The 23,076-nt window shown below is 45.0% G+C and overlaps 1 protein-coding gene across 3 annotated transcripts; it reads right to left on the reverse strand.

Annotated features, from left to right (window-relative positions):
• Positions 1-259: 259 nt before the first annotated feature.
• On the reverse strand, positions 260-21,698 carry LOC147309241 (casein kinase I-like). Of its 3 annotated transcripts, none has more exons than XM_086273323.1 (12): positions 21,498-21,698; positions 16,777-17,574; positions 16,365-16,434; positions 12,397-12,545; positions 12,070-12,304; positions 11,583-11,668; positions 11,375-11,459; positions 11,140-11,288; positions 9,552-9,632; positions 4,561-4,662; positions 3,226-3,332; positions 260-1,188 (listed from the first exon to the last, which is right to left on the reverse strand). In XM_086273323.1, the coding sequence occupies exons 2-12, from the start codon at positions 17,047-17,049 to the stop codon at positions 1,134-1,136; spliced, it is 1,392 nt and encodes a 463-aa protein (XP_086129449.1). In that variant the 5' UTR covers positions 17,050-17,574; positions 21,498-21,698; the 3' UTR covers positions 260-1,133. The 3 variants fall into 3 exon arrangements, with proteins under 3 accessions (XP_086129449.1, XP_086129450.1, XP_086129452.1); XM_086273324.1 differs by lacking the exon at positions 21,498-21,698 and adding an exon at positions 20,987-21,423; XM_086273326.1 differs by lacking the exons at positions 4,561-4,662; positions 21,498-21,698 and having other exon boundaries at positions 16,777-16,991.
• Between the last annotated feature and the right edge of the window lie 1,378 nt (positions 21,699-23,076).

Genomic DNA, 23,076 nt, shown 5'->3' on the forward strand with positions numbered 1-23,076 from the left:
AAACTATTTTGACTCCTTGTGTACATGGAGCTGATGAAAGCATCACATAAACCTGAGGGAAGAGCTGCTGAACACGGTCAATGATGCCAACATGTAGCAGCCCCAGCAGAGTCTGGAACATGACAGGCGTGTTCTGGGTCTAGTCCTCAACATTTCCCAGTAGAGGCTGAATGTAAGGACTGGACTCTGGGCTGCCAGCACGGTTTGTGAGAGGTAGAAACACATGAATGGACGGATTACAGCCTGAATGAAGCTCAGCTTTAAAGTTGTTTGGTTGTTTTTTAATGGAGTTATCTGACGTCCCATCCCCCAACCCAGAGAGGAAGAGGGGGAAAGAAAAAAAAGAAAATTAAAAGTTATTTAGGAAAAAAACATTTTGAGGAACACACTAGAAACTACAAAACACAAAGTTTGTGAACAACTGAAATCATGGGAAAGCAGGATGAAAACAGAAGTCTTTTCTGTTTTTAGTTACAAATTAAAACAGGAAACAAAGCATCGATTTTACATAAACTTCTTTTAAACTTTTGATTCTGGTGGTCGTGGGTTTTTCCTCTGAAAGGGATTCAGGAATTCACCGAGCCTGGTCCATTTCAGGAAATAGTCCAGTCCACTCACAGTGCTCTTCCTTTGACCCTAAGGAATAAAAACTTGAATGACTGCGCGAGCTGCATCTCTTTGTCCATGAAATCGATTTGGAATGAGCTCCAGAAAAGTGTGCAGTGGGTGTGCACGTGTGACTCATTGCACGCTTGTATTTGGAGTCCTCTCTCATATATCCTCACAAACACACTCGTCTCTCCTCTGAACCGCTCAGTAACGGGAAAGGGGGAAAGCAGCTGAATCCAGTCGCCAACTTGTTTTTCAGTCCATCAGCTGTAGTCTTACGGCCACATGTTTCCCTGCAGCAGTCTGTGCTGCTCTGGTTTCACTTCAGTCTTTGGCCATAAATACACAAGGGGATCGTTGCTGGTAGAGGCAGCAAACGCTCTCTTCACTGCTCGGTCCAGACCAGTAGAAACCAGTATACCAGCTAACACCCGTTAGCAGAGGTGAGGAAGAGGACAGGGGTGAGAGAAAGAAACAAAAAGAACAGATGTGAAGAGGAGAGCCACAGGTTCCCTTGTTTGTCTTCATTTGTGTCTCTGGAGAGCTTTCCTCTTCCTCCTCTTGAAGAAACAGCAGCACCTGCAACACACAAGCTGCTGTTAACAGTCTGTCATTTACATGTTCTGTGTATCTGTGCACAGCAGCAGCCACGGTGATGCTGCCACACCGCACCACATGCTGCATAGCCGAGCATGTGGTGCACGCATGTGGTGCATGCACGCTGTCACCGATCCCCTTCCTTTGTTCTGCTGGGGATTTAAAATGCTGCCCTGCTGTGGCAGCGTTTTAAGACTTCCTACAGGAGGCGATACTGCAACGGGCACAAATAAAAAGGTGTGCAGCACCCAAAAAACACCCAGTAGCTCCTGCAGTGAAAGAGGCCCATGACAGAGATTAAAAATGTGACGTCATTTCTGGGGTAAAACCGCAAAGGATTGTAGGTACGAGTGGCAAGTGGTACTAGTGCACGCAGGCTTTCATATGAAAACAGTCACACAGTGATAAAAAGAAACAAAGAATGGCAAGAAGCTGTTGTATTATTAACTGCAATAGTCACATGACAGCCAGGGGAAGCCGACGGGTAAAGAGATCGTTTTTATCGGATTCCATCGTGGAAGAGAAATTGTTCAAGTCATGTTTCCGAAGTACCAAAGAGGCGACGGATGGCCTGGATTGCAGCCATTCGAAGACCAAATATAACGTCCCAGAACACTGCAGCTCACAGGTTAGTCTGCTCCAAGCATTTCAACATTTTTTGTTGATGTAGGTTACAAATAAATCTTATATTGATTTGAATTCGTTGCTTTGCTGCTTTGTTCACTGTGGTTTTGTGGACTAATGTTTGTTGTGTTTTGTAGGAAAACCAGCCTACAAAATGCTGGGATGTGATCCAGACTGGGCCCCTCCATCAGCCTGGGTCAGACCGAGTTTAAAGCTGCTAACACAGCCAGATTTGATCGGTGAAGAGAGAGCGCGAGATCAAAACAGCCACGAAACGTCTGCATACATGTGCCCAAGTGTTGTATTGAAGCAATCAAGTGATGAATAACTGTTTCAGTATGTTGTTTTGCATTGTTGATTTGTTTTTCACCGAAGCAGCTAATAAAGCTGATGGATTTTTACAACGTTGCCTCTTTCCTGTAAGACTCTGTAACAGAACGAAACAGTAATGCCAGTTATAAATAAAGACAACAAATTGAATGAATTACGAAACACTCGTTTTATTTCTACTAGATCTGAAAATGTTGTGTAACACTACAACCTGAAAGGACAAATACATGGTGTTGGTCTGTAACAGCAGCTGTGAGATGGAATCGTCCAAATCACCAAAGTAAACTGGCCCTGGGCTTGTTGCAGGATCTGAAGTTACTAAACATGTTGAGCGTGTGCGCTCACACTTAGGACCACATAATAATAAATGTGTGCGTGATGAAAGTTGTGCAGCACGCTAACGTGCTTACTCCACTCTGTGCTCGTGTGGGTCTGACCCTTCCACTCCTTTCAGTTTTTCCTCCTACCTTTCTGTCTTCGTACAGAGCTGCCGTGTTTCTGTCGTTTTGTACAGAGCTGTTTTTGGGAGCAAATAAAATGCAAGTAGGGATTAAAACCACAGAATTAATGATTAGCGGTGCTGGAAATACTAGCGCTTGATGCAGTGTTTTGACTTTGCTGCCACTCATACCCACAATGCAATGCACGAAAGTCACGTGGTCTGTCGATCTCTATAGCCTCCTGTGTGTCCCATCGTCTGCTCCATCACTGCTGATTACATTATTAATATGTAATGTTCCCAAAACAGTTATTACTGTGTTATCCCCAAAGATGGGCTCAGCCTGTGCAGTGGCTGAGAGGCGCACAGCTAGCTGATGATACAATCACACAGCACTGTGACAGGTTTGTCAACATACAGTGAATGCAGAGTCAGCACTTCCTGAAGCAGGAAGTTTCAGAGTAAAAGTCTACTGTGTGTGTGAAGCAGTGATGCTGGGTGTGAGTGTGTTACAGCACCGCCCACAGGAACGTCTCGTTTCCTCAGTTTAAATCTGAGCTGAAAGAAAAAACTGAACCTACACTGAAGTGAAAAATAAAAAAAGATTGTAATTCTTGAATTCTTACTTGGTATCGTCAGCGACTTCAACCTCTGGGTTGGCTGTGATTGGTGCATTGGAGTGTCCTGCAGTGGGGTCATCCGTATTCAGCTCACCGTTGGTTGAACTCATCACCTGAAGGACAGAATTGGAGAAGCGTGATGAGCACAGAGGTCACACTTCTGAAATTTGGTGGAACAAAGAAAAGAAATCAAAAAAGTCGACATTATGTCCACATTCAGTCAGATCCAACTGCTCGTTCCCACCCAGGTGGCGTTTGGGGTCAATTTGGGGTTTTTCATTAAACACTAAAACTCTTCATACACAGACGAGAGGATGAATTTGAGCTTGATGTGGACACAACAGCTCTGCACGCACGTCCACATGTTTTACTGCCATGCAGCACACACAGTCTGCTCGATGGCTCCGTTTGTTTCACGCGGTTTCTACTGCTGATGAAAATGTTTGCTTTTTCGTTTCTTTGAAATCTTCCTCAAACCTCTCACACGTCAGAGAGAAGTGACGAGAACGAGGCCGAGCGTGCGTCTGACCAAAGCAGCTGCCAACGCTTTGTGTTAAAAACACGCCACCGCCATTCCAAACGCTCACAGGTCACCAGAGGGGACACGTGTTTAGCAACATGACAGCAGACTCGTGTATACAAATCATCTTTGCCTTGTTCATTATATTTATCTCACAGTGCTACACATGCTGCTGTGAAGCTCTGCGTGTTGCTTCCACACCTGCAGAAATCACAGACCAAACATTTGATTTGATGTCGCCGCACGTTTGCTGGGCACGACACGCAGCACGACACAGCTGCCAGATAAAGTGTTTGCCGTCGTGACGCTGTTACCACCATGTCACATGTATTCGAGGCAAACAGCAACACCGACACATCCACCTCACCAGCTGATCTTTGATCGGGCAATTGGAAAAGGTGTAACTTGTGCACACAAACGATGATCAACACGTTTAAGTAATCTGGATACTTGACTAAACGTTTCATCAGCAGAGCCACAAGTTCCACTTTTGGTTTTTCAGCAATAACTAATCTGCTAATTATGAACTGATGGTTCTTTGTCACTGATGTGTTCAAACATCATCACGTGACCTTTGTAACCTCTTCTCCATCTACAGAGGAGCCCCCCCTCTAAAGCTGACAGTAACAGAAGGGTGAAGACATAAATACTGCCAAATTAATGTAGGACACTATCAAACATGATGTGGTAAGAACTGGTCCCGCGTGTGGGGATATTTCAGCTTTGTAACAGACTTGAGATCAGCCCTTCTGCAGAGACAGAGGAAGTCATGCAGACAGACAGGCAGACAGACAGACAGAGCCAACCCTTCCTCTCAGTACCTGGACAGACCCGCCCAGCCTATCAGCAGTGAGATGGGAGCCCAGAAGCTCTCGATTGGTCACTGGAGTGGGCTGGGACTCGCTGCCTTTCCCCTCTGGAGACTAGAGGAGCCGATCACAGGAGAAACAGGAAGGGTGGAGGTAGAGAAGAGGAAAGGTGAATTGGTGATGGGAAAGGAGGGCCGCAGAGGTGAGGTGGAACAGTGTTTGGGAGATGGAAAGAGGAGGTGGTGGGAGCAGAAAGGCAGATGGAGCAGAGGATCGGGTGAGGAGAGATGAGAATGGAGAAAGAGTGGAAAAGGAAACAGAAAAGAAACGGTCAGTATTTGGTGGAGGTGAGCACTCAAGTGTGCAGTAGCATTAGAGTGCACAGGAAAGTGCACACGAGAGGAGACCCCCACAAAAAGGGTCCTTCAGCTTCACCTACCATGAGGACTAACTGCTAAACCACAGTTCAAGGCTGGGTCATCATATTAAACTACATGAAAAACATGCATGCTTCCTCTGCTGGGTCTGCATGTGCGAGCAAAAACACCGCCACCAGAACAAAGGCGGTCTTCTTATAGGGTTACTATGGAAACAGCATCAAAGGTCTCACACTGGCGTGGCTGTACAAAACTAATCATTCAAAGCACACATTTCAATATATGTGCTCATTTTTATTTTCAGTGTAAAACAGCTACGCTTTGATTCTTTGCACATTTCCAAGTACGTGTAATAATGAGAAATGACACCGGGATCAAGCATTGAACACATGAAGACGTGCACACAGGCGCCGTGCTGCCACACAGTCCAGAAGGTTCCGGGTCATTCTAGCAGCTTTGGTTTGTCTCTCTGAAACTAACAGAGTTTGTTGGCTGTGTTTGGCATCACTGTCCCCTCGTTTCATCTTCATCATCCTGGTAGGTGGCAGCAGGTTTTTATCAAGACTCTCAGGACATTTTTCCACTCATCCTTTAATTATTTGAATCACAGTGCTGTATGCTGAAAAACAGCCCCACACCATTTGGTGTTTTGGGGGTGCAGTGCCGTTCACCTCCAAACATGGGGTGTATTCTGGCATCCAGAGGTCAGTTTTGGTCTCATGTGACCAGACTCTACTCTCCCAGTTTTTCCCAGGCTTGTCTAAATGTTGTTCAGCAAACTTTAAATGTACCTCATTATGTTTGTGCTTCAGCTATGAAGTCTTGCGTGGTGAGCGTGCATACGAGTGCATTACTTATCGTTTACTTTGAAGCAACTGTACCTGCTGATAAGTCGTTTCACTCGTCTGCGTCTGAAACCTTGCAGGAAGCACCTGGTTTACAGTGAAATGATGTCTTTCCCACTTCTGGATTATTATTAACAGAGCTCACTGGAACCTTCAGTAGTCCAGTAAAGCTTCTGGAACCAGTGCCAACAGAGGTCACATCATGACATCATGAGAGGTTTCAGGGTGAAACTTTTTATAGGCCTCTGGTTGGGCCTGAGCCAGCTGGTATCAATGTGCACTTAGCCTACGTTCACTCTGCAGGTCTTAAAGCTCAATTCCAATTTTTGGATCAAATCTGATTTTTTTGTCTGCTCGTTCACTCTACAAATAAAATGCGACAGCAAACGCGCTCTAGTGTGAACGCTCAAAGCAGCCGCATGCACAAAAGAAGACGTCACACACAACGCGCTCTGTTTAGACCCAGAGCAACAGTATGTTTGACTGTTTCGGACTTTACGTTTCCCAATTTTGCTTTAAGTTATAAAGTTATTTTATTATTTACATTTGGCCTAATAATGATCCTGATTGCTGTTTTAGAGGAGCGGTGCTTCAAAGGATAGCTGCAGATTATACAGTACAAATAAAATGTTCACGTTTCTCCAACATTGTCTTCCCAACAGTTTCACAGGATGGTCAGGAAGCGTTCACGATGTCTTCTGCGGCGCTGATAATCAGCGTCTGTCTTGTGTCAGTGACGTAAAAGACGGATTTAGTGCGACGTGACCATCAAACAGCAGTCGCTTCCTGAAACAGGTATGTATCGGATTCAGTGCCACATACGAGAGTGACCCAGATTAGATTTGAAGATCTTGGATTCGCGCCATTCACACTGTCACACCATGATCGGATATTGGTCGCACATAGGGATGGGTATTGTTTAAGTTTTATCCGATACCAGTACCAAACTGGTACTTTTGAAATGGTGCCGGTGCTTAAACGGTGCTCGAACCGGTGCTTAAAGAATGGAGAACACACACTTTGTCCAAAAACCTCTCATGTTCAGCTGTTTTTTGTAAAAAGATAACAATGTTAGCCTTTTCTGCAGCTATGGGGCATATATGGTATCACTCTTGGCTGGAAGCAGTGCTTAAACAATAGGGATGGGTACCGGTATGTTCTGACATAAACGGTAGTAACCAGACCGAAAAGCAGCGCACATTTCGGTGCTTTATTTTCCTGAGCTGTGATACACTTTGGATTCTAGCCAATCATTTTACGTTTCGAGGATAGTAGGCGGGCCCAGGTACGTACGTTCTTTTAGAGCAGAGCTACAGATTAAAAATGCCCAAGGCGAAGCGGTCAAAGTCTGGCTGTACTTCACAGCAAAAGATGCAAACTCAGCAGCAACAAGTGCTTTAAGCTGATACTGTGATACTGTCAAAGGAGGTAACACCTCGAATGTGATGAAACACCTGGCGACGCATAGCGTTTTGTTAAAAGCCGAGAAATGCGCCGTATTTGATAGCTTGCTGCGAGACCTCACACCGAGCACATCTACTGCGGGTGTGGTGCCTGTTATCAGACCCGGAGTCCTGGCCCCGCCCTGCCAGTGTAGCAGAAATGATGAGGATGAGGATGCAGCAGCAGCCGTTCTTCTCTGCGTGAGTAGCTTAATGTTGTTCGTGTGTAATTTACGTGGAGTAGGCTAACCACGTTATTACATTAATGCATGTAAGGTGAACTAGCAAACATCATCATAGCTACATGCGGCTGTCCTCTTGTTTGATGGCAGATGCTCCCTTCACCCTGGCCAAAAAGGCTAAAATGACCAAAGAATAAGTGGGAAACAGCTAAACATGAGAGGTTTTGGACAAAGTTTGTGTTTTCCATAATGGCACCAGATACCGGGACCCATCCCTAGTCACACAGGGTCAAAAAAAGTCGGATTTGATGCACTTTCGCCTGCAGTGTGAACGTAGCCTTAGTGGCAGGATCACTTTTTAATTACTTAGAGACTTCAGCAGGTGTTAGGACGTCCACACAGTCTTCATGTGTTCACTAGTTTTTCCTCTCTGTCATTTCCTGTGTTGTTTATCAACATCTAGTGAGAAGTTCATGCCATTTACAAATATATTTATTTAGAAAACTAATATGTTCAAGATTTATTTTACCTGCTGTAAATAACAAGAAAGCAGTAACAGTGGGCTTATAATGACAAATAACAGGTATGTGCTGAAGGTGTCTGTCAGTGTAAAACTGCACACAGGCTCTTTAAGAATAGAAATCTATGAGTAAGAGACAAGGCTGGAAAACACAACACTGATCTTCACTTCATCAAAAATAAAACACTCGGCAGTGGACGAGCAAAACACCGGTGAGAGAGAAGAAAACAAATGCCTTCTAAAAAGGTGAAGAGGCGACGCAATCCCACAGTAAACATGTCCCAGTGAGCCTGAAACATGTTGCTACCACCAACTAAGCCATCGAGGTGGAACAGCAGCCTGCAGGTTAAAACAGACTAAAGTGTCACTATACACAGACTGAATATACCCTGAAAAGAATTCATAATGCAGCACTCTCCACAAGACCATACATGACATCATACATGACATCACTACTCTCAACTCCGATCTTCAACATGGTTATAAACAAAACTACCCATAGCCATAAGCATAAATACATTTGGTGTGGTTCTGGATGTTTTATTATTCTGCCCACCCAACCATAACCATAACCATGACCCAACCACAACCATGACTCAACCATGACTCAACCATAACCATAACCATAACTCAACCATAACCATAACCATGACCCAACCACAACCATGACTCAACCATGACTCAACCATAACTCAACCATAACCATAACCATGACCCAACCACAACCATAACTCAACCATAACCATAACCATAACTCAACCATAACCATAACTCAACCATAACCACAACCATGACCCGACCACAACCATAACTCAACCATAACCATAACCATGACCCAACCACAACCATAACTCAACCATAACCATAACCATAACTCAACCATAACCATAACTCAACCATAACCACAACCATGACCCGACCACAACCATAACTCAACCATAACCATAACTCAACCATAACCATAACCATGACCCAACCATAACCATAACTCAACCATAACCACAACCATAACTCAACCATAACCATAACCATGACCCAACCATAACCATAACTCGACCATAACCATAACCATAACTCAACCACAACCATAACTCAACCATAACCATAACTCGACCATAACCATAACCATGACCCGACCATAACCATGACCCAACCATAATCATGACCCAACCATGACTCGACCATAACCATGACCCAACCATAATCATGACCCAACCATGACTCGACCATAACCATGACTCGACCATACCCACAACCATGACCAAACCATAACCATGACCAAACCATAACCATGACCCAACCCAAAAGTTCTATAATCAAAGTGCAATTCTTGTGGTGGCTTCATTATGAACACTTATGGGGAAAGACATGCCTCACCTTAGTTCTTTAAGTCATGCACAGTAAAACAGGCTTCAACATCCCACCCATATGACTGATCCATATTATATCACTAAAATATTTGTAATCATGGTACTTTAGTAGTACAAAAATAGAAGAATAAGAATGAATAACTTATTCTGTTTATTGTGTTCAGCCTTAACTGGGTATTCCTGCTGTGGTTTGTTGTTACAGAGGGAACCCCTGAGTGCCAACACTAACGAGGACATGCTCCACGTTTGTCTATAATCAGTGCCTACCTGGTTTTTGGTTTGTGGTGCTTTATCTCGGTTGCTCGTCTGAAGTGGAGTCTCGCTGGCCACCGGACCAATCGGAGTGGGCTAAGCACAAAACAAAGGGTTAACACAGAAAATGTACACAGCTAATACACAGCTGTGCTATCAGACGTTTCCTTATTTGGGCTTAAGCTGGAGTCAATCGACATGTCACATTAAAATTACTGAGGAAACATCAGTGTGGAACACTCCATTCACCCACTAACACAGTCGCAGCGGGACACACGACGCAGTCGCAGCGGGACACACGGCACAGTCGCAGCGGGGAACACGGCACAGTCGCAGCGGGACACACGACGCAGTCGCAGCGGGACACACGACGCAGTCGCAGCGGGACACACCGCGCAGTCGCAGCGGGACACACGACGCAGTCGCAGCGGGACACACGACGCAGTCGCAGCGGGGAACACGGCGCAGTCGCAGCGGGGAACACCGCGCAGTCGCAGCGGGGAACACCGCGCAGTCGCAGTCGCAGCGGGACACACCGCGCAGTCGCAGTCGCAGCGGGACACACCGCGCAGTCGCAGCGGGGCACACCGCGCAGTCGCAGCGGGGCACACCGCGCAGTCGCAGCGGGGCACACGGCGCAGTCAGTCCGACTGTTTTAAAAGAAAACGTTATAATAAGTCAGCTTTGTATAATTCAGTAGAAATAAGCAGTGCTGTTGCAGACAGCTGAGCTGGACACTGTGTTCAGCTTGTTCTCAGAGACGCAATGAACCATGGAGGGAGACTGTTTTTACCTCTCCAAGCAGTTCAACTCTTTTTATAAACTTTGTCGTTTTAACGTACTCGGGGGTGCAGCTCAGTGCTCCTATTTTTTGCAGCTGTTCCTCACTGAAAATTGCTGTTGGCTTTCAGTTGTTCCAACACATATTATGGGATATCACACTCCCACGTGCCCTGGCTGGAGACACCTCTAGTCAAGCATTCAAACTGGATCACCAGTGATATCTGAGGCCCCGCCTGCACGTATACAGCCCTGTAATCACAGTCACCCCTTAGTTTAAACCCTTTTCACTAAGATGTGAACCACTCCTGCTGCCCACAGAGCCCACACACTGTTAGCTCTGCTGTCTACCAACTTGCAAACAGCTTAAATACTGCTGCTGGTCCCACTGCTCCGTTGGTGTGTAGTCTGCCTGCAGAGGGAGTCCGTCCCCTGTTAAAGATGGCTCCCTCTCTTCTGTTATGGTGCAGTGCGTTCTGTTTCTAATAACCACCCATGTTCAGGGCCATCAGAACCTGTGGCCTGACCCTTGGTGACAGACTGTAAGGGCACCCTTTGGTTTGTGATTTCTGGCACCCTCGCTCCAGCCGTTCATATAAAATGCTGCATAACGAAGAATACATGAGGAACTGCGTCTGTGCGGACGACAGGATCTAAACTGATGCAGTTTCAGTTCCTGTAAACACAGCCCATCAATCAGTACATGAGCTAAGGTTGGCTCATGTACTGGGCCAACCTTAGCTCTGAGCCTGCAACAAGCCACAACGTGCGTTCAAGACACACACACACATACGCACGCACATGCACACGCACACACACTAACCAGTGGCTTCCCAGTCCAGTCGTACTGGTAATCAAAGACGTATCCATTTCTGTCAAAGAGGTCTGTGAAGAGTTTCCTCAGATAGTCGTAGTCCGGCTTCTCAAAGAAGTCAAGCCGACGCACATACCGCAAGTAGGTGGCCATCTCTTCTGTTACATACACAGACAGGTATGAGACCACCCAACCCACACAGGCGCACACATGAAATAGGCTTTTCTAACAAGTCAATACAAACCTGGGAAGTTCTCACAGAGGACCTCTATTGGGGTGTCTCGTTTTGTGTCTCCTATCTTCTGATAACGTTCTTTCAGAGTGTCAGCCTAATGAAGAGACACACAGTGAGCCATCTGTATGCAGAGTGACTGAAGACAAGTCCCAACAAGAGAGGCAGGCGAAGAAAACAAGAAGGGGCTGGACCGATGGAAAGCTGCCCGTCTCCTCACCTTGAGTCCCTGCCAGGGCAAGCTGCCTCGCAGGAAGTACATGAACATGTGGCCCAGAGCTTCCAGGTCATCCCGCCGGCTTTGCTCTGAAACAACACGAGAGACCAGGCTTAGACGGCATGGCTGGACCGTAACAACATGACACAGTCTGCTACAGACAGCCCCAGGATGGTAAATGTGTCATAACAGTCTTTGACCACATCATCACTTCGTTACAAAGTCAGGCTGAACACGTGACGCTCAGCTCCTCTCTTCAGAGTTTCACGTGTTGAGGCACCAGCTGCAATTTCAGTCCTTCACCAGCACTTAGTACTGTGTCTGAATGCATCCTGTGTAACTAAGACCGAGGCAAATACTGTAAATATCACATATGTTAAAATAAGTTAATGTGAATTATCAGCTGGCACAGTGGGCACACAATGCAAGAGCTGCTGTCATATGTGGGCACCTGCCATGTGTGAATATATGACCGGATGAAGACGCTCACCTTTCCCTAGATGTGTATTTATGCTCATGTATCTAGCAGTGCCAGTTAGACTCTTGTGTTCTCTGTAAGGGATGTGCTTCTTGGTCTCTGGGTCAATGTATTCTTTCGCCAGGCCAAAGTCGATGATGTGGATCGTGTGCTGCCTCTTGGAACCCGGTCGGCCAACCAGGAAGTTCTCGGGTTTCACATCTCTATAGATCAGGCTTCTGGTGTGGACAAACTCCATGCGAGTTATCTAGGGGACAAGACGAGAGCAGAACCGATTCAGCGGCTCGGTAAACTACCGGTGGTTAACGTCTGAACATTCAAATGTGAACACTGACTTACCAGCTGTATGGCTATCATAAGTACAGTCTTTAGAGAGAAAGTCCTGTCACAGAGGTCAAACAGATCTTCTAAGCTGGGTCCCAGTAGCTCCAGAACCATAGCATTGTATTTACCACATGGTCCAAAGTAAAACACCTGGGGTACACCCTCTGGGTGTCCAATGGAAGAACAAAGCATAGTTGATGGACTGTGATCACTCCTCATTTTAACAGATAATAACATGTAGGGCTGTGCGATATGAAGAAACATCTATTGTCTCATATTAGACGCCATCGTTTGTTTGGTGGTTTCGCAAAATCCACTGTTTACGATACTTTCTCACGGTTTGGATGCAGGCGTGGGGAATCCCAGCATGGCCGGTGAAGACAAACCGAGGACCTTATTCCTAAATGAGGGGCGGACGCTGCAGCACGGACACGGCTTGGTCATGGGAGGTCTGACACGCACCAGAAAACTGTACTATTCAAGTTATAGTGCAAACTAGAGCAGGGCGATATGACCAAAAATATTCATCACCATATACATTTGAAAATTTGTGATAACGATATAACTGACGATATAATTGACACGAGACAAAATACTTTACAACTCCACAACTTTATTAGTGCAAAAAACCATCAATGCATTTCCACTTAAACAAGCAGCTGTTTTTTTATGTGCATTAAAGTTATATAAACTTTAACAGTGCAAATTCCTTGCTGGCATTTCCAGTGGAAACTGGCCGACATATCCTCAGAATAACCATGTATAATATCCACAAAACTTAAAGAGGTTAAACACACACAGTACGGTAACATTATGTTGAAGCACAGTACGTATCACTCCGCGAGGCTCCGCCTACGATAGCCGTAAAGCTCCAACAATCCATCAAGCGGTGCGGCTTCGTAGCTTAGCAAAGTCGTACTGAAACATTTGACAGATTTTCGAGCGCCGTGTACATAAAATCGTTTCGAGGTCAGTAAACACAACCAGAGTTCATACATAAGGCACACGGGATTATAAGGGGCTCTGTCGACTTTCAGAAAAATCAAAGGATTGATTTTAAGTGCGCCGTATTTTCCAAACAACACGGTAATAACGACGGCCCGCTAGCATGCGCTACCAAAAATAGTGTTTGGTTGTATCTGACGGACGAAAGCTAAACCAGTTCCACACCAGTGAAGCTGCAGCATTTTTACAAACCGTAAAACTATTGCTGCAAAAGGCAGCAGTACCACAAATTTATTCCACCAGCTGAAAGGTCGTCCACTGCAAAACAAAGTGTTTTAAACTCAGCATGTCAACGTCTCCCCACGCCCCAAAGAACAGGTATGTTCTTTGGGGATCCTCATTTAGCCTGGAGAAATAGTTTGCTGCTTTATAAGAAAGCCCTCCGCAAAGCCAGAACATCTTACTATTCATCACTGATTGAAGAAAATAAGAACAACCCCAGGTTTCTCTTCAGCTCTGTAGCCAGGCTGACAAACAGTCAGAGCTCTGTTGAGCCAACCATCCCTTTAACGTTAACTAGTAATGACTTCATGAACTTCTTCACAAATAAAATTTTTATCATTAGAGAAAAAATGACCAGTAATCATCCCACAGATGTAATATTATCTACAGCTACTCTTAGTACCATTGATGTTAAGTTAGACTCTTTTTCTCCAATTGATCTTTCTGAGTTAACTTCAATAATTACTTCCTCCAAACCATCAACGTGTCTTTTAGACCCCATTCCTACAAAACTGCTCAAAGAAGTCCTGCCATTAATTAATTCTTCGATCTTAAATATGATCAACCTATCTCTAATAATCGGCTATGTACCACAGGCCTTCAAGCTGGCTGTAGTTAAACCTTTACTCAAAAAGCATCTCTAGACCCAGCAGTCTTAGCTAATTATAGGCCAATCTCCAACCTTCCTTTATATCAAACATCCTTGAAAGAGTAGTTGTCAAACAGCTAACAGATCATCTGCAGAGGTTTATTTGAAGAGTTTCAGTCAGGTTTCAGAGCTCATCACAGAAACAGCTTTAGTGAAGGTTACAAATGATCTTCTTATGGCCTCTGACAGTGGACTCATCTCTGTGCTTGTCCTGCTAGACCTCAGTGCAGCGTTCGATACTGTCGACCATAATATCCTATTAGAGCGATTAGAACATGCTGTAGGTATTACAGGTACTGCACTGCAGTGGTTTGTATCATATCTATCTAATAGACTCCAGTTTGTGCATGTAAATGGAGAGTCCTCTTCACACACTGAGGTTAATTATGGAGTTCCACAGGGTTCAGTGCTAGGACCAATTCTGTTTACATTATACATGCTTCCCTTAGGCAGCATCATTAGAAGACATAGCATACATTTACACTGCTATGCAGATGACACCCAGCTCTATCTGTCCATGAAGCCAGATAACACACACCAATGAGTTAAACTGCAGGAATGTCTTAAAGACATAAAGACCTGGATGGCCGCTAACTTTCTGCTTCTTAATTCAGATAAAACTGAGGTTATTGTACTCGGCCCTGAAAAGCCTAGAAATATGGTCTCTAACCAGATTCTTACTCTGGATGGCATTACCTTGGCCTCCAGTAACACTGTGAGGAACCTTGGAGTCATTTTTGACCAGGACATGTCCTTCAACGCACATATTAAGCAAATATGTAAGACTGCTTTCTTCCATTTGCGCAACATCTCTAAAGTTAGAAATATCCTGTCTCAGAGTGACGCTGAAAAACTAGTTCATGCATTTATTACTTCCAGGCTGGACTACTGTAATTCATTATTATCAGGAAGTCCAAAAAACTCCCTGAAAAGCCTTCAGCTAATCCAAAATGCTGCAGCAAGAGTCCTGACAGGGACTAGAAAGAGAGAGCAGATTTCTCCTGTTTTGGCTTCCTGTTAAATCCAGGATTCAAAATCCTGCTCCTCACATACAAGGTCTTAAATAATCAGGCCCCATCTTATCTTAATGACCTTGTAGTACCATATCACCCTATTAGAGCACTTCGCTCTCGCTCTGCAGGCCTACTTGTTGTTCCTAGAGTATTTAAAAGTAGAATGGGAGGCAGAGCCTTCAGTTTTCAGGCCCCTCTTCTGTGGAACCAGCTTCCAGTTTGGATTCAGGAGACAGACACTATCTCTACTTTCAAGATCAGGCTTCAAACTTTCCTTTTTGCTAAAGCATATAGTTAGGGCTGGACCAGGTGACCCTGGATCCTCCCTTAGTTATGCTGCAGTAGACGTAGGCTGCTGGGGATTCCCATGATGCATTGAGTTTTTCCTTTCCAGTCACCTTTCTCACTCACTATGTATTAACAGACCTCTCTGCATTGAATCATATCTGTTATTAACCTCTGTCTCTCTTCCACAGCATGTCTTTATCCTGTCTTCCTTCTCTCACCCCAACCAATCACAGCAGATGGCCCCGCCCCTCCCTGAGCCTGGTTCTGCTGGAGGTTTCTTCCTGTTAAAAGGGAGTTTTTCCTTCCCACTGTCGCCAAAGTGCTGCTCATAGGGGGTCATATGATTGTTGGGTTTTTCTCTGTATCTATGAAGCGCCTTGAGGCGACTTTTGTTGTGATTTGGCGCTATATAAATAAAATTGAATTGAATTGAACCTGTGACTGCTCTACGTCAGTCTGCACTTTGGTTTCTGTAATTTGAGGTCGTCACATTTTTTAATCTTATAATTTTTATATGTTATAAGCACAAAGGAGCACATTTTTAATGTCAACGGTTTTATTTTGTCTCCTGAATTCTGCGGCTGAAAATGACATTTGTATATCGCGTACGTTGATATGAGATGTTCCTCATATTGCCCAGCCCTAAGAACGCATGACAGCTCAGGACTAAACACTAAAAAGCTATTTAAAACAACTCCAGAGTCAGTAATGCAGCTCATTCGTAGCATTCATCCAGCACGTGGGCTGGTGCCCGTCTCAGCTGACACTGGGTCCAATGGGGAGGGGGGTAAGCACAGAGACCTCACCTGAACTTCCCAGTTGTTTGTAGAAGCGATATTCTAGATGGAGTTGTGGCGCTCGTGACTTAATTGGTTCCTACAAAAGAGAATAACGTTAATTTAGACAAACTAGAATTAACCTCACAGCAATGAGCTCATCAGGACACCTTGAATCTGAGCGCAGATGTTTTAATCGACTGATTGACATCAGGACGAGAGGCGTTCCACATGCTTGGAACCACAGAGTTCCCCACCTGGTCAAACTGATCAACAACAACAGGAGGTGACCAGTAAGCTGATGGCGTCTGTGCAGCGGTCCCTGAGCTCAAGGCAGACGTCAGCTTAACCGTGCGTATGTATCCTATGATGTATCCTTGTTAAACCAACCACATGTGTTGCTACAGTTCTAAAATGTTAACAAGCAGAAACGTATGTTTACCAGTTTGATGGCCACATATTCATTGGTGTAGAGGTTCTTTCCAAGCCGAAGCTCTCCAAAGTTCCCACAGCCAATCTTCTTTCCAACCCGGAAGTTTGGGCCGACCATCAGAACCCCAGAGTTGGAGCCAGCTCCCCGTCCGTGCCCCGGTCGGCTCCCTGTCACCCCAGACATCCTCTTCACATCCTCTGTCTCCCCCTTGCCTCCACCTCCACCACCTCCGCCTCCTCCCCCGCCCCCTCCTCCCCCGACTCCTCGCTTGTCAAAGTCCATCAGTTTGTGGTAGCCTGGCCTCTCCACGATTAAGCCGATTCCATACAACCAAAATAACCACCAAAACAAAAGCCTAGCAGTTAGCCTATCAGAGCGGAGGCAGCTTGGTTGTAGCTGATTTTAGTCAGCAGAGACGGTACGGTGGAGCTGATGTGGATGAGTGAATGAATGAGAAATGAAAAGATGAAGGGGTGAGGGGGACCACCACGAATGACTGTAAACCCCCTTGTAGGGGCCAGAGATGCTAATGGGAAGGATGAGGTTAAAGGCCCGTATTTAACCATATGCTAACATGCTATTGTGGACGTGGAAGCTATACCAGCTTCAGGTTCAGACATGACAGCAGACAGGAAGAGTCGGGAGGTTTTTCCACATCTGACACTCAGGTAATACTTTAGTGGCACAGGCGTAAGCTAGCTGGCTTTAGTGCACGTGTCCCACAGAGACAACCCGGCTGCTTGTTCCTGTGACACAACAGGTGAAGCTTTGACCCCTGGGTGAGAGCAATGCCGCGTGTTGAACCACCTAAGGAGAAAAAAAACAGAAAAAAATGAATATCAAATATTTCAGTGCCGCCATTTTCACTGTGTGAACTATAGAGCACGTGGACCAGAGTTTCCTCATTAGAAGAGTGGTTAATCTGAGAGCGCTGAACTCAAATTACATTAAAGGACCACTCAGATAACAAGCAGCATGAAACTCTGTGAGAGCTTCAGGCTTGAGACGGGAAAGAAACCCACAGCTGATAGTTGTGCTGCAGCCATTACAAGGCAGAGGAGCAGCCGACTGCCCCTTTTTAAATCTAACAACGTTTCATGGAGTAAGAGTCTGGAGTTTCAAACGCGTCACAGACATCACAGGATGGCAACAGAAAACCAGAGCACATCTGCCTTCAGGAGGCCCGGTTGGTGTTTGGCTCCTCTGATAGGAACACCCATCCTGGATACTCCGATTCCTTCATTTCCTGCAGTTTTCCTCTCACTCCATCCGTTCCTTCACATCCCTGTTATTCTATTCCAGGCTCCTTTTTCTCTTCCTGCTTACTGAGGTCCAAGCATGAAGTAAGAATGACTTCAAGTCAAACTTGTAGATATTTAATGGGCCGAGGTTCACGTGGGTTCACGAGTCAGAAGCCAAGCTAAACACCAACAAAGGTGAAGTTTAGCACGTCAGAATAACGTTTCCCGCTCACACTGGTATAAAAGCTCAACTGTCAGTCAGACTTGTGCAGTGTTGATGTGAGGTTCACTTCACGGTGATGATGTGAAGGACCAACGAGGGGAAGGAAATCTGGGAGACAGCAGCGAGTTCCTCTGACGCCGCTAACAGGAAACACTGAGCCGTATCCCGCTGAAGCAGAGCAACGGGTGATCCGTGACCGGAAGAGAAATCATTTCAGTAAAGGCTGCCGAGTTTTAATAAGCATTATTATGATGTCAGAAATCTAAATGTATCTTCATTCAGTTTAGTGAAACACAATAACGTTGACCTAGAGGGAAACCACAGTTTACATAAAACACTGAAGCTCAGCAGACATCAGCTCTATGCTGTTACAGCTGATAACGCTGAAAGTCATGAAAGCAAAGCAGACACGGGACAAACATCATCATGTTATGAGCGTTGATGTTTGTGCACCACGGCGCACTCTGCAACTTCCCTTTGGACCACAAAGACAAAAATCAGCTAATCTCAGCATAACCAGACAAACTGCTAATGAGCTTTGTGTGCTTCATGTTTCTGAAATAAAACTGAACCAGTAGCAACAGGCCGTAGTTTCAGCCATCCTAAACCGAGACCTTGTAGTAACTGATGTGTACGAGGCCAACTTTGTTCAGGTGAGGGAAGCTCGGTGCTCCCGACATCACACAGTATCAGTGCAGGACGGGAGGAAGCAAAGAGAAGAGCGTTTCCCAGAATGGCGCGCTCCGATTGGTGACTGTACACGAGTCTGCTGCCTCAGTCGACACAGTAAGTTTGAGCGCAGCAAGGATTAACGTGACGCGACTCGCACCGTTGCTGTCGCTTGGAAATGTTTCTCTTAACTACACACAGACCCATGATTCATTTCAGCAACAAGTGTGGGCACTGCAATCAAGACGAGCGAGAAACAGACGAAGCAGAAGCCCGTCGACGGGACAAACGCTTGTTCGTGCAGACTTCCACGTGCATCCATCCCAACACACGACATGCACCCACACTGATAAAGTGACAGCTGAGTGCCGATCTACAAGAATAACATTTACCGAAGCACGTCCTGCAGCTGCCACCGGCTCTGACAAAATGAACTGATTTATTTTAACCATGTTTAGTTCTCCAAATGAGGGACTCGGGCTACTTAACAAAAAGGCTCGTCACATTAGACTCTGTTATAAACGTCGCTCTGTTACGATCCCCTGCAACAGCAGAGCTTCTGTAGCCTCACACAGAGCTCTTGGTCAGGTTGAGCAGCTCACAGGGAAAAACGACAAATAACCTCAACTACACAAAATTACAGCTTCATTAAGGCTTCCAGAAGGAATACCAACATCCATGCTGGAAAACATGCATCCATAATGCATATTACACAACACAGACCAGCTCCTTTCTGGATGGAGTTTGAATGTGACTTCGAGCAGTCCAAAGACATGCGGTCAGCAGGGTTACGTTAACTTTTACATTGCCCAAAGATGAGGAGTGCAAATGGCCGTCTGTGTCAGCCCTGCCAGAGAGGGGCACCCTGTCCAGGTGTGCCCCTCTCTGGGACAGGCTCCACTCCACAAACAACTCTGAACTGGATAAGCTTGAGAAAATGAATAAAGCAGTCAAAGCATGCAACAAATATCTATGAAGCCCTGAAATCTACACATGCGTCCTGATCTTAAGTGCTGAACTTTTATCTGCACTGAAACCACACTTACAACAAACCTGACACAGATTTTTAGCTGTTTTTGTGACTTTTCTGGAGAGTGAACATCTGTGTGGTGTATGCAGGACAAATCTTTAATACAATCTATAAGATGAACAGAAATGCACACTGCCAAAGCTCAGAAACAGCTTGTACCTAATCTTTGAGTGGGTGACGTCAGGTGTGGGCGGATTATGAAAAACAGAATAACAAGCCTGATCACTTGATTCTGAACAAAAAGATGAACTCCAACGTTGTTAGGTATCACCAGCGACCTGAAGGTTACAGGTTAATGAGACCAGAGTAACATACACAGCCCTACATCGGACTCACAGCGCCAGAATAAGAGACCTTGATGTGATTCTGCACGTTTGTATTTGGATGGTGGTTTCAGAATATTTACATTCTCAATTTGTAATAAAGAGCAATGAAAACTTAAAGGCTGGTTCCAACATTTGTATTGGGGTTTTTAGTGAGTAAAAACATACATCTGGCCTGTGTGAAGCCTGAGCAAACACAAAGAACATCCTCCTCTGCCAGCTGACCACAGTTTGGAGGCACTGCTTACTAAGTACCTCCTGCGTGCACTTCCCAAGAGGTGATTTAAAAACAATACTACTGGCCTCATCTCAGCCATCATGGCCTTACACTGCTGAGCCAATCAGTGTATGACAGTATATTACCATCCCTGCTCTTATAGCAGACCATATCTGAAATGCATCTGATGGTCAGATATGTGTGTATCAATTAGCTCGTATTAAAACCTACTGAGCGCCTGTCGTGCAGCTGTAAACATTACTCCGTTCATTTTAACCAACTGCTAGCAGACAGAAATGACTTCTTCATGAGGTCTGTAGGAGAAACACAGCATATCTAAATGCATCGCCGTGGCCTCGTCTCGCCACCCACACTCCACAGTTCTTACTCATTTCTGAGTCTCTGTAATAGTACATACTTCAAAGCTAAGCTAAAGGAGTGCAAACCATAGCTTTGTTCACTGGTTCCGCGGGCTGTCAACGTTTTACAGCTACAGACAGAAAGCTTTAGGCTGACCTGAGAAGCTCTGCTAACGGTTAGCTGATCGGACTGTAGCACGTCTCAGGACGGGGAGAAGCCACTGTGTAGTCTGATAACTAAACACCTGCATTTATTACACGACGTTAGCTGCTAGCCAGAGCTGGGAATTATTATGGTGTTACTGTTCGTCAACTCTCAATCAAGCTAGGTAGCGCAGGAAGTTAGATTTAGGCCACATTAGTTTGTGTGTGGTTGGCCCATAGACTGCAGCTTGACAATGTCAGCTTCATTGAAACAAATTTAAAGTGGCTAACTGCAGACAGTGCTACAGTAAACGGAACAAAGCCATATAAAATGACTCCCACTGTAATCACACGACAGTGAATACTTAAAGGATTCGGCTAGCGCAGCTAAGCACTGCCTGTCAGAAGCTAACGCTGGCTAGCATGATAAGCAGCCAGCTAAATAGCCAATGTTGGCTAACGCCGAATTTGTGCTCATACACAAACACGGTTAGCTCGTTTACAGACAGAGCTCACGTACGTACCCGCTCTCGATGTTTCTACGCTGACCTTGGGTCTCTGTTTTTCTAACTTGTTATAAACTGTTCGCGTTTTCTTCGTCTCGCTTTCCTGCTCATCTCTTTTCTATGGATGTTTGGCTAACCAGCTGAAAAGGCTCGCCAGTGAACCTGAACGCAATTTGCGTGGATGTAGACGAGAGCTACGCAGTAAACGAAGGGAACCAGCGCAGGGCCCTTTGAAGAATACCCACAGCAACGCTTCTTGTGCGTGTCTGCGCCTGTACGTGAGAGGGGGCCACGCACACTTCAGTTTGTGCAGAAAAGTTTAAATATTAACTTTCACCACTACTTTCTGACACTCTCACCGTCCGTGTTTTATGCAAAGCTGTATGAAAGTTTTTGTGTGCAGTTCAGCATATTTTTCTCAAATGTATGTGGACAAAATATAGACAAAAAGACAAATGGCACAAAAACACAACAATCAGCCTTCTCATTAAACACACAGTCCACACTCTTTAAATTAAACATTTCACATACACCCACGTGCTCCATAAAACCCTCAGCCTGGTTACAACAACGTTATTATTGTTTGCACAGCTGGTTTTTGTTTAGTTTGTTTCAACCTGTTGTTGATAGAAATCATCACAGGCATCAATATGACGCTATGTTATTATAATGATTGTAAAAACAAGAACCCGACTGACAAATTTGGATTGATTTTGTTCTCTAATCCACACAGGGTCCAGTGTATATGCTATACATTATACACTGCCCTAAATCTTTGAATGAGTGGTGCTGAGGTCTCTTTTGATTTGACAGCAGTGATCATGATTGGCTACAACTGAACTCGCTGAACAATCAGAAGGTTCAAGCACTCAATGAAGGAAAACTGTAGATGTAAATACTTTGGGAAGGTCTCTTGGAGGCTGTCCCTGCTCCAACACTTTCAAGCTTGACTGAAATTTGTGCCCACATGAACACGCCGAACGCCTTCTGGAGACAGTTTCTAATCAAATGTTGAGCTAGTTGGCCATGATGACAAAAGATGACTTCTCCACACATAAGAACACAACTGTCAAGCATGCTGTTAGCATCGACCCTGAGGCTGTACCGTTACACTTCACAAAGTGCATGGAATCGAATTTTTCATCAAATCAACAATTACGCCTTTGGCACAGTCATGTGATCTAACACGGTAACAAGAACAGTGCTCAAACATCCAACCAGAAATATACCAGGAGCTCGCTGATGGCTACCAAAGCATTTGGCTGAGGTGCAACATGCTAAGGGACATTTAACCATATATTAGTGTGGCTGTATCCATATGAGCCTGTGTAGAAAATCCAAAATAAATTCAAACTTGTGCACCTAACACATGCTTTTTAAATTGTACGCTGTACATCAGTTCAAAGCAATCATTAAAAGTTTCTATGACATTCATGTCCACGATGAAAACCTCTGCCCACAACTTTCCTGTGGAATCGTCCCCTCAGTGATTCTTACATGAACCAAACTGCAGCTTTATTCCTCTTCATATGACATTTAATAACCATTTTTTCATTAATTTATAGAATAACATTTAAAAAAATCCAGATGTTTCTAA

The sequence above is a fragment of the Aulonocara sp. 'chitande type north' Nkhata Bay genome, linkage group LG18, assembly GCF_057382095.1.
Source record: "Aulonocara sp. 'chitande type north' Nkhata Bay isolate Kocher_YH1m ecotype deep benthic linkage group LG18, A_spYH_male_GT1.1, whole genome shotgun sequence".
NCBI classification, from domain to species: domain Eukaryota; kingdom Metazoa; phylum Chordata; class Actinopteri; order Cichliformes; family Cichlidae; genus Aulonocara; species Aulonocara sp. 'chitande type north' Nkhata Bay.